Source organism: Bison bison, unplaced genomic scaffold (assembly GCF_000754665.1).
Source record: "Bison bison bison isolate TAMUID 2011002044 unplaced genomic scaffold, Bison_UMD1.0 scf7180017864057, whole genome shotgun sequence".
Taxonomy (NCBI): Eukaryota; Metazoa; Chordata; class Mammalia; order Artiodactyla; family Bovidae; genus Bison; species Bison bison.
In genome coordinates, this window is record NW_011494629.1 from 4114493 (window position 1) to 4132087 (window position 17595).

General features: G+C 38.6%; 1 protein-coding gene across 1 annotated transcript in view; it reads right to left on the bottom strand.

Moving 5' to 3' along the window:
- The window catches only part of HABP4 (hyaluronan binding protein 4), a 36179-nt gene that overhangs the window by 2162 nt on the left and 16422 nt on the right, over nucleotides 1–17595 (bottom strand). Inside the window, 2 exon segments of the mRNA XM_010836012.1 lie at nucleotides 1343–1528; nucleotides 5224–5395. Coding sequence (XP_010834314.1) covers nucleotides 1343–1528; nucleotides 5224–5395 — 358 coding nt within the window.

Consider the following 17595-nt stretch of genomic DNA (forward strand, 5'->3'; position numbering starts at 1 on the left):
GAGCTCCTGCAGGAGGAGCATACTGGTCACATCAGTAACAGGTGGCCTGAGAACAGAGGCCGACCGTCAGGGCGTCCAGTGCAACTTGGTGGCCATGCACACATTACAGTTAAGTGATGTCTTCTAAAAGAGAAACTTCTGGAGATAACCACAACAAATGAGCAAAAAGAACAGGATTCTGACACAATGCAGCTGTGAAGGGGTGGGGCCTGAGGGTGGTGCAGAGCTGGAAGAGCCCGGTGGGCGGCAGGGCCCCTCGCACAGACAGCCGCACTGCACCACGGCGGCAGAGCTGCTACTGGGAAGGGGCAGGCGTGTACTCTCTATTCCAGAATCGATCCTTTTTCCAAGCTGGCCTCGGATTTACCCAGAAAAAACACTTGTTTTCGTTCTTGCTGAAGTATAACAAGTTAGACTCCTCCCAGGGGTTGCTCCCTGGAATAAGGGAATCGGCAGCAAAAGGAACATTTCCAGGATCAGCCACAAAGAAGGGGCTGCTCCATTTTCACAGGGACAGCACTGGTGCCTCTGCTGGCCGCCAAACCTTGTGCCCAATTCCCACTAACCAGGTCTTGGTATATTTATTCATAAAACACTGATGAAGCGTCTAGTACAGCTCATATTACACCAGGCATTGGGGAAACCAGTCTGTCTTCTGGAGACAGCAGACGCTGGCCAACAACTGTGCCGGTGATAGTACAATTAAACGTGCAGATGGTGCTTCAAAGAAAGGAAGGACTCTGACCTGGCCTGGAAGCCTCCTCTGATGAAGGGAGATTAGAGGATCTATCCTAGGTAAACAGGCAAAGGGCTGGGAGGAAGGCCAGCAGGCAGAAAGGCCCCATGGAGCAAGGAACAAGGTTGTGTGTCCCAGAAGTAGGGCAGCGTTGGCTGAAGAGTGGCAAAGAATGGTTTGACGTGAAAAGGTTGCCTTGAAGCTGTTGGAAGGATTCTGTCTACTCTGAAAGCATCAGGGCACAGTGTTGCTTACACGTAGTAAGCAACTGTCAGCTGATCTGATTCAATACCAAGCCTGGGGACCTCACCTGATGCACATGTGTGAATTCTTCTCCAGCTGAGTGTACACTCATAGCAGACAGACTTTCCTGGAGACCCTGGAGGCCAGGGCTACACAATGGTCTGTATCCAACTGATGCCCATCATGCTGATGACCATTCCAAACACTCTAACATGAGACCCACACTAGACAGAGGAGAAAGAACGTCCTCTATCTAGATCAGGAAGAACTTGATGATCCTCCAAAATTAAACTATGTAGGCCCAGGGCATCTTCATCCTCTCACTTCAGAAAACCACCCAGGATTTAGAATATACACACTTACCACCACTTCTGCTCTGGGTCCATAGTTTTCTGCCCTTCTGATCCTTCCCCGGCCTCCCCGTGTGCCACCTCTGGCTCCACGCCCAGGACGAGGGAGGTTACCAAAATTAATCTCCAGCTGGGATGTGATGTCATTGGCCGCTTTCCGGAAAACATGGGCATCATCTTCATAGTCATCCTTTACCATCTGAAACACAGTTACAGCATCAAACACAGAACATACACACGGCCGTCTCCATGGACACTCACTGGGCTGAGCAGGGGAAGATGATGTGGCTGCTCTGCTTCCAGCTGCGTGGGTTTTGCACATTTTGCAGCCACACGTTCTCATACTGACAGGCCTTCTTTTTTAATTTAATTGGAGTAGCTGATTTACAGTGCTGGATTAGTTTCTGCTGTAACAACAAAGTCAGTCAGCTATTGCTGCTGTTCAGTCACTAACTCGTGTCTGATTCCAACCCAATGAACTGTAGCCCACCAGGCTCCTCCGTCCATGGGATTCTCCAGGCAAGAATACTGTAGTGGGTTGCCATGTCCTTCTCCAGGGGATCTTCCTGACCCAGGGATCAAACCTGTGTCTCCTGCACTGCAGGTGGATTCTTTACTGCTGAGCCACCAGGAAAACCCAAGTTGGCTATATAAATGCATAAATCCACTCTTTTAAGATTCTATCACCATACAGATCATCACAGAGTATTGAATAGAGTTCCCTAAACTCTATGCTGCTACTGCTGTTGCTGCTGTCGCTTCAGTCGTGTCCGAATCTGTGCAACCCCATAGACGGCAGCCTACCAGGCTCCCCCATCCCTGGGATTCTCCAGGCAAGAACACTGGAGTGGGTTGCCATTTCCTTCTCCAATGCATGAAAGTGAAAAGTGAAAGTGAAGTTGCTCAGTTGTGCCTGACTCTTAGCGACCTCATGGACTGCAGCCTACCAGGCTCCTCTGTCCACGGGATTTTCCAGGCAAGAGTGCTGGAGTGGGGTGCCATTGCCTTCTCCACCTAAACTATATAGTAGGTTCTTAATAGTTATGTACTTTATACATAGCAGTCTCATAGTCTTAATTCAAGCATTTTTGAACTTACTTCAAGTCAGACCAAATATCTATCAGTTTAGTAGGTTAAGATGTAAGATTTAACATGACTAACAGAAATCCTATAAATGTTGCATATCTAAGTGTATTTTGCTGAGATTGAAAAGTTTTAGTTCCTGCCTTTTGTTCACCAATGCTACTTTGATAAATAAGGAAAATTCACCTTCCTAGAAAAGAACTTGATGGAGAAACTGCTCTCAACATGGGTGCTGACTGTACAAATACCATATGCTAAAAATTGGATGATTTACAGTAAATAATTTAGACTCAAAATATATGGAAAGAGTAACACAGCAGTATGATTATCTAAGGGTTGGTACTAAGGCTGAATAAAGAACTCAGGCTGCTTTTTAAAAACCGCCTTAGTTAAAATTCTTTGAGAATATACATTTTATTGTATGGGGCTTCCCTTGTAGTAGCTCAGTTGGTAAAGAACCTGCCTGCAATTCAGGAGACCTGGGTTCAATTTCTAGGTTGGGAAAATACCCTGCAGAAGGAAATGGCAACCCACTCCAGTATTCTTGCAGGGAGAATCTCATGGACAGGGGAACCTAGCAGGTTCCCCCATCCATGGGGTCACAAGAGTCAGACATGAATCAAGAGGTCAAATTAGTTCTGTCTCTTGTTAAAACTGTATCAATAAACCTTCAAATTTGATTTGGTTTCAATTCCTAACAATGAATGAAACAAAAGCTCTCACTTGGAAGTAACATATAAACCTACAAAGAAATATAAACCCGCAGAAAATAGGCCAATGATTGTGGATGAGAATCTCCAAAGTGTTATGTGGTTAAACATCCATTTGCTTGTCCAGCAAATGGAATCAAATTTCCCAGAGCACGTGTTTCCCTTTTGGCCATATGTTTATTCCAGGCTTCATGTTTAACATTTGTGTCCTTAGGCAGATGTACTCTTGAAGCTAAAAAGATGAAGGAAAGAACAATTCAGGAACACTTGCACTCTGGTAACAAGACAAACACAAAAAAATGTAAGTGGCAAAATAATAAACTACTTCCTGATTTAGAAAACAGCTGGCTGTCAAGGCACCTCAGCAGAGATATAGCAGACTTCCCAGTAAGAAGGCACAGCTTGCGATGGAAGTTGAGTAAGCAAATTGTCAGGCCAAAGTGCTTTAAGGGCCTGCTCTATTCATAGGCTACTGTTAGGTCTTAACTTTGGCAAGAACAGAGCTCCAAGGAAATAAGAGGTATTATTCTAGTGCTTTTGTTCTCTTCAGGGTATCCAGAACAAAGTAGTGACACCAAGATTTGGCTTCTGTCTCTTTAAGAACAACTCCTGGCTGAAATCATCAATGCTGTAAGATTAATAAGTACCAAAGATGTGTGCCTTACTGAGACCAAGCTCAATGACTCAGCTAACCCAGTTGCTTCAAAGATTCCAGGAGACCTCTCTCAGAAGCCAGGGAAGATGAATCTGGTGTGGATTAAGAAGAACAGTTTCTATTTTTACTTAACATGTCAGCTGCACATTTCAAATCCTGACAGCACAATTGTTTTAGGCAAAGCTTTATTTACAAAAGAAGAAAGTGGATAGGGAAAAAAAAAACCCAACCCAACTTGCTGATAGACTTGTAAAAAGACCTCATAGAGCTTTCTGAGAGAATAAGGCTCTGGCCTCGTATGTGTACAAAAAGCCTTTTCTAGAGAAACAGCTCAAAACATAGACTCCTGGAGTTCGGACTGACGGAAAGAGGAGGTAGGAAGGAATCCAGTATCATAAATGATCCCCTAGAGAAACTATTCATAAAAAGAATATAACTAACCAAAATGTAAATGGGAACACAGACAAAACTACATAGTATAAAACTCCTGATTTTCAAATGGAAAATCAATGAATAACATCAAGCAGAGAGGAAGAGTGTTCACCACCACCACTGACACAGAGACTGGTATCAAGATAAATAGCTGTGACTGAATGATACTAACTCTAAATTTTAAAATTACAATGCTTCAGTGTACCCTCCCTTAAGTTTAGGAATTCGAATAGAATGTGATTAAATAACTCTCTGACCATCCTTATCAATATATGCTGGAAAATATTTTCAAAGCTGAAGCCGCCAACAAATAGGTGAACACAAACCATGTAAAATCAGATCTTAAGAATGTGTTAGCAATCCCAAGTGGATAGCTGGCCATGCTAACAGTGCCTGTCATGGGGGAGGGGCTTCCGGGGTCCTCTGGTGAATTTCTGCAGAGGGAGCAAAGCTACTGCAATATCACCAGAAAGGATTCACCCAACTCCGACTGGTTTAAAGTGATCAACTAGTTTCAGTTACACTCTTATTAAGAATTAGAACTGTGAAAAATAACACTGAATCACTTTTTTGCACACCTGAAACTATAAAAATATTGTAAATCAACTCTACTTGAATTAAAAAAAAGAATCATAACTGAAGGTAATCTAATCACGAAAATGCCTAGTTGTTATCCTATGAAATGGCATCATTCAGGGAAACATTCTGGATCTCTCTTTGGACACAAAATTGAAATGTAACTAAAACACAACAGTGTAAGCATAGTCTTCACACAGTTCTGAAGTGAGCAGAAAATGTGCTCACTATAACTGCTTTGGATCAAGTATTAATGGGTTGATTTTTTTCAGTTAATAAAAATATAGTAAAATTAGGCATGCATGGTGACTCTTAGGTTGAAACAGACACGTCTGATTACTATAAGGTTGAAACTAGAATGTCAACTACTAATGTTCCATTTCATTTTCAATAAGGTAACAGTGAAGATTACCTCTAGACATAAAACATCATGCTTACATCATCTCTATATTTAGACTTGTGTATCACCACTGCTTTGGAAGGGACAGTAGACTCAGGTTTCCGGATGTTAAATTCAGGCTTTGGTCTGGTCTGTTCTTGAAGATTTTTCCACTCATCTAGGGTCATCTCTTGAACTTGAGTTTCTTCTTCTACCTCCAACTCAGGAACTCTATAAAGAAGTATAATCATAAAGAATAATTTTTGATGGGTCTGAAATGTCTATTTTATGAAAGAGGAAGTCACACCCATTAGTTTAATGTACTTTCACAGAACTCCATCTCAGATTTAAATAAGGTAAGAAAATCTTTGAACCATAGCTTCCTTATTTTCATAATTTTATGCCATCACTCCCAACTGAAGATACTCCCTGTCTGTGTTCAAAGCAGTCTTTGAAAAATGGGAATATAACCATTCCAGTGACATTAATATTACACTCACTACCAAGCATTCCCTTCCCATATGGCATTACATACAAAATGAGATAATTGTAGAAACAAATGGGAGAAGCTATTGAGACAAAACATATATAGAGAACCATGAACAGAGATTATAAACAGTGAGTCACAAATGCATTCTTTTGTAAATATCCTCCTTAAATTCATGAATTCTTAAAAAAGACAGACATATAGAACAATGAAACAAAATTTAACATCTAGAAATAAGCCTTCATATTTATGAGCAATTAATTTTTTTGACCAGGGTGCCAAAGACCATTATTTTACATGTGGATATTAAATTTTCCCAGCAACCGTTGTTGAAAAGTTCTTTCTCCTTTGAATTAAGTTGAACTTCTACCCCATACCATAAGTATAGGAGCTAAAAGTATAAAACTCTTCGAAGAAAATATAGGCATAAACCTTGGATTAGGCAATGGCTTCTTAGATACAACACTGAAAGCAGAAGCATCAAAAGAAAAAGTAGATAAACTGGACATCACCAAAACTCAAAACTTTCATGCTGTAAAAGGACACCATCAAGAAAGTGAAAGGATAACTCACAGAATGGGAGAAAATATTTGCAAACCATTTATCTGATAAGGGACTTAGATCTAGAATACAAAAAGGACTCTTACAACTCAATATAAGTAAATGACACAACTAAAAACAGTGCAAATGTCAAAACAATGAATGTGCACGTATTTTTGCACATTTCACAATACGTGGATTCTATATCAGTTTAGGTGGTAGGAATAGGTGTGTTTGCAAATTTTCACAATGAGATGTTGGAAAAATACTAATATGAAAATATATCCCAGCAACTTCCCTGGTGGTCCAGAGGATAAGGCTCCATGCTCCCTATGCAAGTGGCCTGGGGTTCAATCCCTGGTCAGGAAACTAGATCCCACATGCTGCAACTGAGAGTTCACGTGCTGTGATGAAGATGAAAGATCTGGTGTGCAGCAACTGCAACCCAGCACAGCCAAGTAAATAAATATTTAAAATAAAAACATAGCCCAAATATACACTGGCAAAAATATAAAAAGACACTAAATTTTGTAATCTCAAATACTGGAAATGACCCAAAATCATCTGGAGAAGATCTTCGTGGAAAAATTATAAATACTAAGCAGCTAAAAAAGAATCAGAAATACATATATTACTATGGGGCACCTCCAGGATATACTGATAAAACAGTAAGGTAGAATATATGCTTCCATTCACCTAAGGAATACAACATACAAATATATATATATATACAGATTTTAAAAATAAAATCATAATATACACCAGGGAAAGAACAGGGATATACGCTAACTGGAAAATATCATGTCTTAACAGATTGTATTTTGGAAACATGTAAATATTTTGTATAATTATAAACCAGATTTAAATTCAATATCTAAAATTTGGAAGCAAGATTAATCAAATTAGCCTAGTTTATCACACTGGTGATAAAAAGAATCAGAAAAGAGCTATTTGGAGTGCCTTGAAATATAAACTTGATTTTTCATCTCTATATATAACTTTTTAATAATCATGTTACTGAAGATAGTGTTGGTAATGTTATGAATATTTGTCGTGTGTGTAGCAAATGACAGTACAATGTTACTGACAACTGGGATTTTCAGCATGGAAGAAAAAGAAAAACAAATGTAAGAAAGTTTAGCTAAAATCTTGTACTCCTAAATTTCAAATGAAAATAATGAATAAACTCATAACATATTTTATCATAAAAATGTTGTGTATATGTGTATTTCTCAGCTCATCCACTTAAATGTACTAGAAACAGTTAAGAATCTAGTAGTAGTAAGTAACCCCAGTGCCTAGATTATGGTTTCTAAATACCATATTCTATCTTTTAAGTTTATTTTATGGAAGTACATAAAGTAAATTTACAATGAACAGTAAAGTGATTCAGTTATATATAGTTATATTCTTCTTCATATTCTTTTCCATTATGCTTTATCACAGGATATTGAATTCTCTGTGCTATATAGTAGAACCTTGTTATTTATCCATTCTATGTAAAATAGTTTGTATCTACTAATTCCAAACTCCATCCCATCTACTCTTCCCCAACACCCACTCCCCCTTGGCAACCACAAGTCTGTTCTCTATGTCTGTGAGTCTGTTTCTGTTTCATAGATAAGTTCACTGGTATCATATGTTAGATTCCACGTGTAAGTGATACTATATAATTCTAAATACCATATTCTATTAAAGGACTCTGGCTCCCTGGAAAAATGACTCAGTATAAGGTGTGAACTACAGATGATGAGTCATAAACATGTCTTGCCAGAAAGCAAGCAAGCTATTAAAGATTACTGAATGTGTCTCAAGAGGATCAAGGATCAACTTGAAGAGGCCCCCTTCAGTCAAAAAATGGATCAGTTTAAGCACCAATAAGCATAAAATCTCAGTGGACTAAAACATATCAGATATGTTTAAATCTCTAAGTTCATAACGACACTTAAAAAAAGTCACTGGCACCTTTGAAAGATATGAGGGAGCCAACTCTTTCTAAAAATGAGTAAAAGTAAAATATTTCTTTTATTATCCTTCATTTCCTTAACAAACTTATACCTCACTGTAATCAACTAGTTCTAGATAAGTTTTTCTTTATAGATCATCCCAGCTACTTAAGTAAAGAATGATAGAATTAGACTATCACTAATTTGCAGCCCTAATAAATCAATGGATAAAGGAAATGATAAGCAGCAGCCTTTCATAAACTTTGCAACAATCTTACCAAAAAGTTGAACCTGAATTTGATCAAACCTCTGCCTCTCACTATTAGTATTAAGAAAATTTTTAAAAAATATGAATAACAGAGAAACATGTTCTACTACTCTATAATGCCATGCTGGATTTGGCTTGCACTAAGTAATAACAGCCAATATTTTTTTCAGGAATTTTGTGATTTGGCTGTTAAAGTACAGTTGTTAAAAATTAACTTATAGAGAGAAGAATTACAATCCTGCAGCCTTCAAAATGAAAACCACAATCACAGAAAGTTAAACAAAAATTAAAAGGCAGAGGGTTATGTCCCAGATGAAGGAACAAGATAAAACCTCAGGAAAAAAAAAAGCTAAATAAAGGTGAAGATAGGCAACCTTCCAGAAAAAGAATTCAGAATAATGATACTGAAGATGATCCAGGATCTCGGGGGCAGAGGTGGGAAATGGAGAAGATGCAAGAAATATTTAACAAACACCCAGAAGAATTAAAGAACAAATGAACAGAGATGAATTAATACACTGGAAGGAATCAGTAACAGGATAACTGAGACAGAAAAATGGATAGTGACCTATAAGACAGAATGGTGAAAATCACTGCTGTGGAACAAAATGTAGAAAAAAGAATGAGAAGAAATGAAGACAGTCCAAGAGACCTCTGGGACAACATTAAATGCACCAACATTTGCATTATAGGGGTCCCAGGAGGAGAAGAGAGAAAGGGCCCAAGAAAATATTTGAAGAAATATTATTTAAAAACTTACCCAACATGGAAAAGGAAATAGTCAACCATGTCCAGGAAGCACAAAGAGTCCCAGGAAGGATAAACCCAAGAAGGAACACACTGAGACACACAGTAATCAAATTGACAAAAATTAGAGACAAAATACTAAAAGCAACAAGGGAAAAACGATAAATAACATAACACACAAGGGAACTCCCATAAGGTTATTGGCTGATTTCTCTGCAAGAGAGAACACAAACTCTGCAAACTAGAAGGGACTGGCACGAAATATTTAAAGTGATGAAGAGAAGAACCTACAAACAAGAATACTCTCCGCAGTGAGGCTCTCATTCAAATTTGACAGAGAAATAAAAAGTCTTTTCAACAAGCAAAACTTTAGAGAATTCAGCACCACCAAACCAGCTTCATAACAAATGCTAAAGGAACTTCTCTATGTAGGAAACACAACAGAAGAAAAAGACCTAAAAAAACATACTCAAAACAATTTTTTAAATGGTAATAGGAACATACATATTGATAACTAATGCAATTATTGATTAATCAAAATACAAATACATGAAATGCACCAACCAAAAGACATAGACTGGTTGGGTAGATTCCAAAACAAGACCATATATATGCTGTCTATAGGAGATCCACCTCAGACATGGGGACACTTACGGACTAAAGGTAAGAGGGTGGGAGAAGGTATTCCACACAGATGGAAATCAAAAGAAAGCTGGAGTACCAATACTCATATCAGACAAAATGGACTTTAAAACAAAGACTTGTTACAAGAGACAAAGGAGGAGGACTACTACATAATGATCAAAGGAACAATCCAAGAAGATATAATAATTCTAATTATATATGCACCCAAAAACATAGGAACACTTTAATACGTAAGGCAAATACTAACAACCATAAAAGGAGAAACTGACAATAATACAATCATTTTTTAAAAACTACAGTAATAGTGGGGGACTTTAACACCCCACTTTCATCAACGGACAGATCATCCAGATGGAAAATTAATAAGGAAACACAGGCCTTAAATGACACATTAGACCAGATGGACTTAATTGATATTTATAAAGCTGCTGCTGCTGCTGCTGCTAAGTCGCTTCAGTCGTGTCCAACTCTGTGCGACCCCACAGACGGCAACCCACCAGGCTCCCCCGTCCCTGGGATTCTCCAGGCAAGAACACTGGAGTGGGTTGCCATTTCCTTCTCCAATGCATGAAAGTGAAAAGTGAAAGTGAAGTCGCTCAGTCATGCCCGACTCCCAGTGACCCCATGGACTGCAGCCTATCAGGCTCCTCCATCCATGGGATTTTCCAGGCAAGGGTACTGGAATGGGGTGCCATTGCCTTCTCCAATTTATAAAGCATTCTACCCCAAATAGCAGGTTACACAAGTGCACATGGAACATTCTACAGGACTGACCATATGCTGGGGAACAAGATGGCCTTGATAAATTTAAGAAAATTGAAACCATATCAACCAATTTTTCTGATCATAATGCTATGAGATTAGAAATAAACTACAAGAAAAAACTATAAAAAACAGAAACATATGGCAGCTAAACAATATGCTACTAAATAACCAATGGATTACTGAAGAAATCAAAGAGAAGATTTTTAAAAAATACTTACAAATGAAAATGAAAGCTCAATGGTCCAAACAAGAATGGTCAAGAAACAAGAAAACTCTCAACTAAACAACTTAACCGTGCACCTAAAACTAGAGAAAGAAGAACCAAGCCCAACCTAGAGTCAGCAGAAGAAACTGTAAATATCAAAGCAGAAATACATGAAACAGAGACAAAGAAAACAATCGCAAAGGTCATTGAAACTAAAAGCCAGTTCTTCACTTTAGATAAGTTTGACTTAATTGATATTTATAGAGCATCTCATCCAAAAGCAGCAAGACTACACCTTCCTCTCAAGTGCACGTGGAACCTTCTCCAGGATTGACCACATGCTGGGCCACAAGGTGAGACTTGGTAAATTGAGGAAAATAGAAACCATATTAAGCATCTTTTCTGATCACAATGATATGAGATTAGAAATGAACTACAAGAAAAAAACTCTAAAAAACACAAACACGTGGCAGCTAAACAATATGCTACTAAACCATCATTGGATCATTGAAATCAAAGAGATATACATGAGAATGTATATCCACAGAAAGACACACAAAAATGTTTATAGCAGCTTTATTTATAATAGCAAAAACTAAGTAATCTAAATGATCATCATCAGGTAGATAGTTAAGCAAATATTGGTCTATCTGTAAAGTGGATTATCACTCAGCAATAAATAGGAAGAAACTGTTGACACATTTAACAACCTGGATGCATCTTAAAATATGCATGCTTAGTAAATAATATAGACGAAAAAAGAATACAAAAAGAATACACGCTGTATGATTCCATTTATATAAAATTATAGCAATTGCAAACTAATGTTTAATGACAAAAATGTAGGTCACTGGTTGCCTAAGCGGAAGAGGCAGGAGGGAGGGATTACAAAGGGATACAAAGAAACTTTCTGGACTGACAGATGTGCTCATTACTTTGATTGTTTGAAACCTGTAAGACTGTATATACTAGATATGTGCTGTTTATCGAATTCAGATTATACCTCAATAATGTTGCTTTATTAATAAAAATATATAAAAAACACACCCATTAAAATGTATATTTCAATATTAATTCAAACAAATAAATTGTTTTAAGAAAAGATTTTAAGATAATCAGGGAAACCCAGAAACTGACTAGATATTTAATGAGATTAAGGAATTGCTTAAAAATTTTAGATGAGATAACAATATTCCAGTTATTTTCTTTATTCTGAAACATTTTTGGATGATATGTAACATATCCTGGCAGTAGAAGTGGGTAGAGAAATCTATGAAACAAGAATGACCATGATTTCATAACAGTTTAATTTCAACTACTTACTCGCAGTTTCAATATACCATTCTTATTTAAATACTTTTTTTTCTGTAACTTTTAACAAAAGGAGCTAAAAACAAAGAAATATTAAGGCGTCGTGAGGGTTTTGTAGCCTATTTGTGACAGAATTAAGAAATTTGTGGAACTGGATGCTACGAATTTGAGGATTCTTTCATAACTAAGATAACCTAATAGAAGTTAATAAATTCCAAAAAGTTCAGTAAGAATGGGTTCTGTGTTAAGACCACAAGGAATTGGCCTAAAAACATATGTCTAAACATAGAGAAATAGAACAAAAAAGTAGAGGCATGTAAGAAAAGCAGACCTGAAGTGAAAAAAAGACATCGAAAATAAAGCAAATAGTGCAGTTTAGAATAGGGCGTTTGCCACAAGTGATTCCCTCCATGGAGGTGATCAGCCTGACACTGTTCACTCAGATGCACCTCATTCAAAGGTGTTCTTACCGATGCCCTGTATGCATTTCCCGTTATCACCTGCCATTTCAACAAGCCCCGCTGGGAACAGTATAAAATTACCAAGGATAGGTTCCTTAACCTTGTTGTCTATTGACCAAAAATTATTACACATTCTAGGACTTTTCTGGTGGTCCAGTGGTTGGGATTCTACCTGCCAGTGTGGGGGGACACAGGTTTGATCCCTGGTCCAGGAAGATTTCACATTCCATGAAGCAACTAAGCCCATGTGCCCACAACTACTAAGCCTGCACACCTGGATAGAGCCTATGCTCCACAACAGGGGAGCCGCTGCAATGAGAAGCCCGGGCACAACAGTGAAGAGTAGCCCCTGCTAACTGCAACTAGAGAAAGTGTGCACAGCAACAAAGACCCGGTGAACCAAAAATGAGGAAAAACAGAAACAAAACACACTCTAAGCAAACAAACAAAACAGGAAGATTCCATTGTCCCACTTGAATCAGCACTGAAATCAGTTTTTACTGTCATTTTATCAAAGACTGGCTATTCAACAAGAGATACAGCTAATTCTCAGTTTGAGGAAGGACTAATGCAAGTGTATTTCTAACAGTTATAAAAGCATCATAACTGCTATCAGTCTAAAGTCAACAATCCTTTTTTTGAATAATTCAAATATATTTACAGCTCTTGGTTTATGACAGAAAAATTTTGGAGAGAATTTTCTATCAAAACTGCTTATAAACATAAGGTGTCAAATGTATGACTTGAGAACAATGTGATATGTAAAATTGATAATAATACATTTTATTTCTAAATGAGTGAAATTACAGAAGAAATAGCTGTTTTAACAACAGTTACCTTTATGTAGAAATAAGTGGGTAATGCAACATTCACTGCATGTTTACTGGGTGCCAGATGCTCTTCAAAGTGCTTTACATTAATTTGCCTGTGATAATTAATCCCACAAGTTAGATAAAATTAACAGCTCCATTTTATAGGTAAGAAAATCAAGAAGGGAGATCATACAGCTAACAAATAGCTAACAAGTTTCACATGCAGTCATTCTATCTCCAAAGCCCACATTCAGCCTCTATGCTATGTAGGGAATAGGAGGGCAGAAAAAATGCTTAGATGGAAGACAGTTGAGATATGGACAGAGAAAGCATACAAATCTTCAATTCAGATGTCAAAACCTCCATTCAGACAGTTATCTTTTCACCTGAATTTGTGAAAATGTGAATCAAGGAAAAGTGGGTTCTAGACATAAAACTTAACTCAGTGAATACTTGACTGGAGCACATGGATCTAATCTAACATGTAAATAATACCACCTACTTCCTTCCAATGAAAGGAAAGAGAATTTCATGATAAACTTTGAGTTCCTTATAAATTTGCTATAAAAATTTTTAAAGAGGTATAGTCCTGCATTAAGAAAACTCAGTACATAATAATCTTCATTGTCTAAGCCAATATGCTTGGAAACAAAGTACAAAATAATTCATTGCAGATATTTTGTAATAATGCTTCCTCACCATTCTCTTCTCATGGTTAATAATTTTTAAGGATGGAAGGGGCAGTTGTTGATCCATATTACTGAACAGGCAAATCCTCAGTGATCCTGGTAGCTCTTTCCCTGCTTACAGAACCACCTTCTCCCATTTGCAGTTCTTAATAGCAAGTTCATCTAAATGGCACTCTTAACCTTTCCTACCACTCAGTATAGGGCTTCTCAGGTGGTTCAATGGTAAAGAATCCACCTGTCAATGCAAGAGACGCAGGTTTGATCTCTGGGTTGGGAAGATCCCCTGGAGAAAGAAATGACAACCCACACCAGTATTCCTGCCAGGAAAATTCCACGGACAGAAGAGCCTGGCGCGCTACAGCCCACAGAGTCTCAAAGAGTCGGATATGAATGTTTGTGCTACAAGATCTGGTTCAAATTCTGGCTCTACTACCTACAAAAACTAAGTTGTCTAACCTATATGTCTCAGCATTAGAATAATTAACAGTACCTTCTCCTTCACAAGCAGCAAAAGATTAAGTGAGTTAAACCGTAGAAGCACTTAGAGCAGTTACTGGCATACAAAAAATGCTCAGTAAATGTTCAATTTATTCTTAAAGCGAAACACAGTTAGTTGTCACAGGTATCCTCGGACATTAGCACACCACAACACAAGAAACATATAATACTTCTGTAATGAATCAAGGAAGGAAGGAAGGAAGGTCATAACACATATAATTGTCAACAAAATGTGTCCAATTTGAGGAAAATGTATGTACTCTGGGTCATAGGTTCGAGCATATGTTGAGGGTACATTAAATTTACCAACTAAGTAGCACAGTAGTAAAGAATCTGCCTGCTAATTCAGGAGACCCCAAGAGACGCAGGTTTGATTCCTGGGTCAGGAAGATCCCCTGGAATAGGAAATGGCACTACACTCCAGTATCCTTGCCTGAAAAATTCTAAGGGCAGAGAAGCAGAAGTCTACAGTCCGCAGGGTGCAAAGATTCAGACGCAACTGGGCACAGCGAGAAGTATGAAACCAAGAGTCTCACTGAATATACATTCTGGCTTGATCAATATCCAGACAAAGCTGAGACCTAGAGCATCTCCATCCTAAGATGTATTTACAAGCCTAATTTTGAAACTATAAAAAACTGTAATTGTATTATTAGAAATGTTAGTAGTAATAATTTTAAAATTTGACAAGGCAGTGCAGAAACACGAATTTCTCAGTGTGCTCAGCAACTAGAGCACAGCTGCTGTGCACTGCAGCTCCTGCAAATCTAAATGGATGTTCACTGTCCACCGTGGTCAGCAGAGAGAGAGAGATTTGCTGACTAGCTCCACCAGGATATCGCAGACAATGACACTGCCACCAGAATCATTAAGTATTTATTTTGTCTTTCAGAATAACTGATTTAAATGAAAGATTTTGTCTAACACTATGAATGCTAGAATACCTCAATTAATTCTAAAGATTATAATTATGCTATAATTTACTATTATTCTGCCTTACATTATCTGAACTTGTATAATGGTTTACTGGCTCCAAGAGGATCCAATTTTTCTGAGGGTATCTAGTTAACTCACTTCTTAACATTCATATACACTGTTGATCTATTTCCTTAGTTAACTCACTGTCTAAATATTCATATTGACTATTAATCTATTTCTTTAATTAAATACACTTCTTAGTTGTTCTGAATAGTAAATTAACAGCTTTCACAATCATCAATCATTGCAGCACTTTACTCTTCTAATAAGTAACAATAATAATAGTAGATATTTATATAGCTGGCCCCACCCCACATGAAACTCATGCACACCCAACCAACCCTTCTGACAGCCTTCAGATGTAGGTGCTATTATTATTCTCATTTTACAGATGAAAAGAACTGAGGCACAGAAAGATGAAATAACTTGCCCAAACTAGTAAATGGCAGAGCTGGGATTTGAACCCAGAACACTGGCCCAGAGTCTCTGCTCTTAACCACTTGATACCCTGCCTCTTCACAGCGGAAGGATGAGTAAGAGCTAAATAAATAGGTGACGGGGCTGTAGAAGAGAAGTATAGAAAAACAAGAAAACAGCACTTGTGAAAGCTTTTTGGCAGGTATGGTTAGGAGCTAGAGAAAGGTGCTTGCGAACAAGAAAAAGGGCCATGTGGTAAACATGTGGAAAAGGCATAGGCGTGTTGAACCTGAGGGCTCTTTGGGGATCAGGCCATGCAGGACTGCGCAGGTCAAGGCAAGGGACAGAAAAAGGACAGGAAGCCACTGGGGGTAGGGTCTTAGTGGGAGCACGCCGATCAGAATGGCAGTGTGAAAGCCACTTTGGTGTGGAACAGGTTGATAGAAGCTGAGAATACAGGGAGCCCCCTTAGGAGCTCTGGTGAGAGAACAGACAGCAGTAGCTGAGACTAAGGTGGTGAGTGGAGATGGCAGATACAAAAAGGTACAAATCCTCAGGGTAGAGTGACAGATTGGATTCTGGAGAGACAGCAGGTCAAGAAGAAGGAAATCTCAAGAATGACTCCTAGGTTTCTGGTTTATGCAACTGGATAAGTGCTGATGCTGTTCTGAAAGACCGAAACACCTAATGAGAATGGGGACTTCCCTCGTGGCACAGACGGTAAAAAATCTTCCTGCATTGCAGGGAGAGCCGGGTTCTATCCCTGAGTTGGGAAGATCCCCTGGAGGAGGGCATGGCAACCCACTCCAGTATTCTTCCTTGGAGAATCCCCATGGACAGAGCATCCGGGCAGGCTACAGTCCATGGGGTTGCAAAGAGTCGAACACGACTGAGTGACTAAGCACACAGTGAAAATGGGGTCTGTGGACCTCAGTTCTGGCCACGGTGGGCATGAGGTGTATTTGGGATGCTGATGGGGAGGTGTTCAGGAGAAAGATGGACACACGGGCCTAGAATCCATATTGAAGGCTGGAGCCAGAGGTATATGTTCCGGAGTCAGGAGATAAACGACAATTCAAGCTGCAGGAGTGCATGAGACATTATAAACAGACATCAGACACATAGAAGAGGGTCTAAGGCAGAGCCCTGAAGAACTCAACATTCTAAAAGAGCAGAAAGACAAGGTTGAGCCTGCAAGGGAGGAACTGATGGTTGTGGTTAAGTGGAAATCAACACAGGCATACCTTGTTTTATTGTGCTTCACAGAGTCTGCCTTTTTTGTTTGATTTTCACAAAATTTTATTTTTTTTAAACCTTCTATTTTTTTTTAATTGGAGGATAATGCTTTACAATATTGTGTTGGCCTCTGCCATACATCAACATGAATCAGCCACAGGTATATATATGTTCCCTCCCTCCTGAATCCCCCTCCCATCTCCCATGCCATCTCAGCCCTCTAAGTTGTCACAGAGCACTGGGTTGAGCTCCCAGATTCTGCCTTTTTAACATATTAAATATCTGTGGCAGCCCAGGCTAGCAGCACTATTTTCTCAATAGTATTTGCTCACTTGATGTCTCTGTGTCACACTTCGGTAATTCTCGAAATATTTCCAACTTTTCATTACTGTTATATTTGTCATGGTAATCTGTGACCCAAGGTCC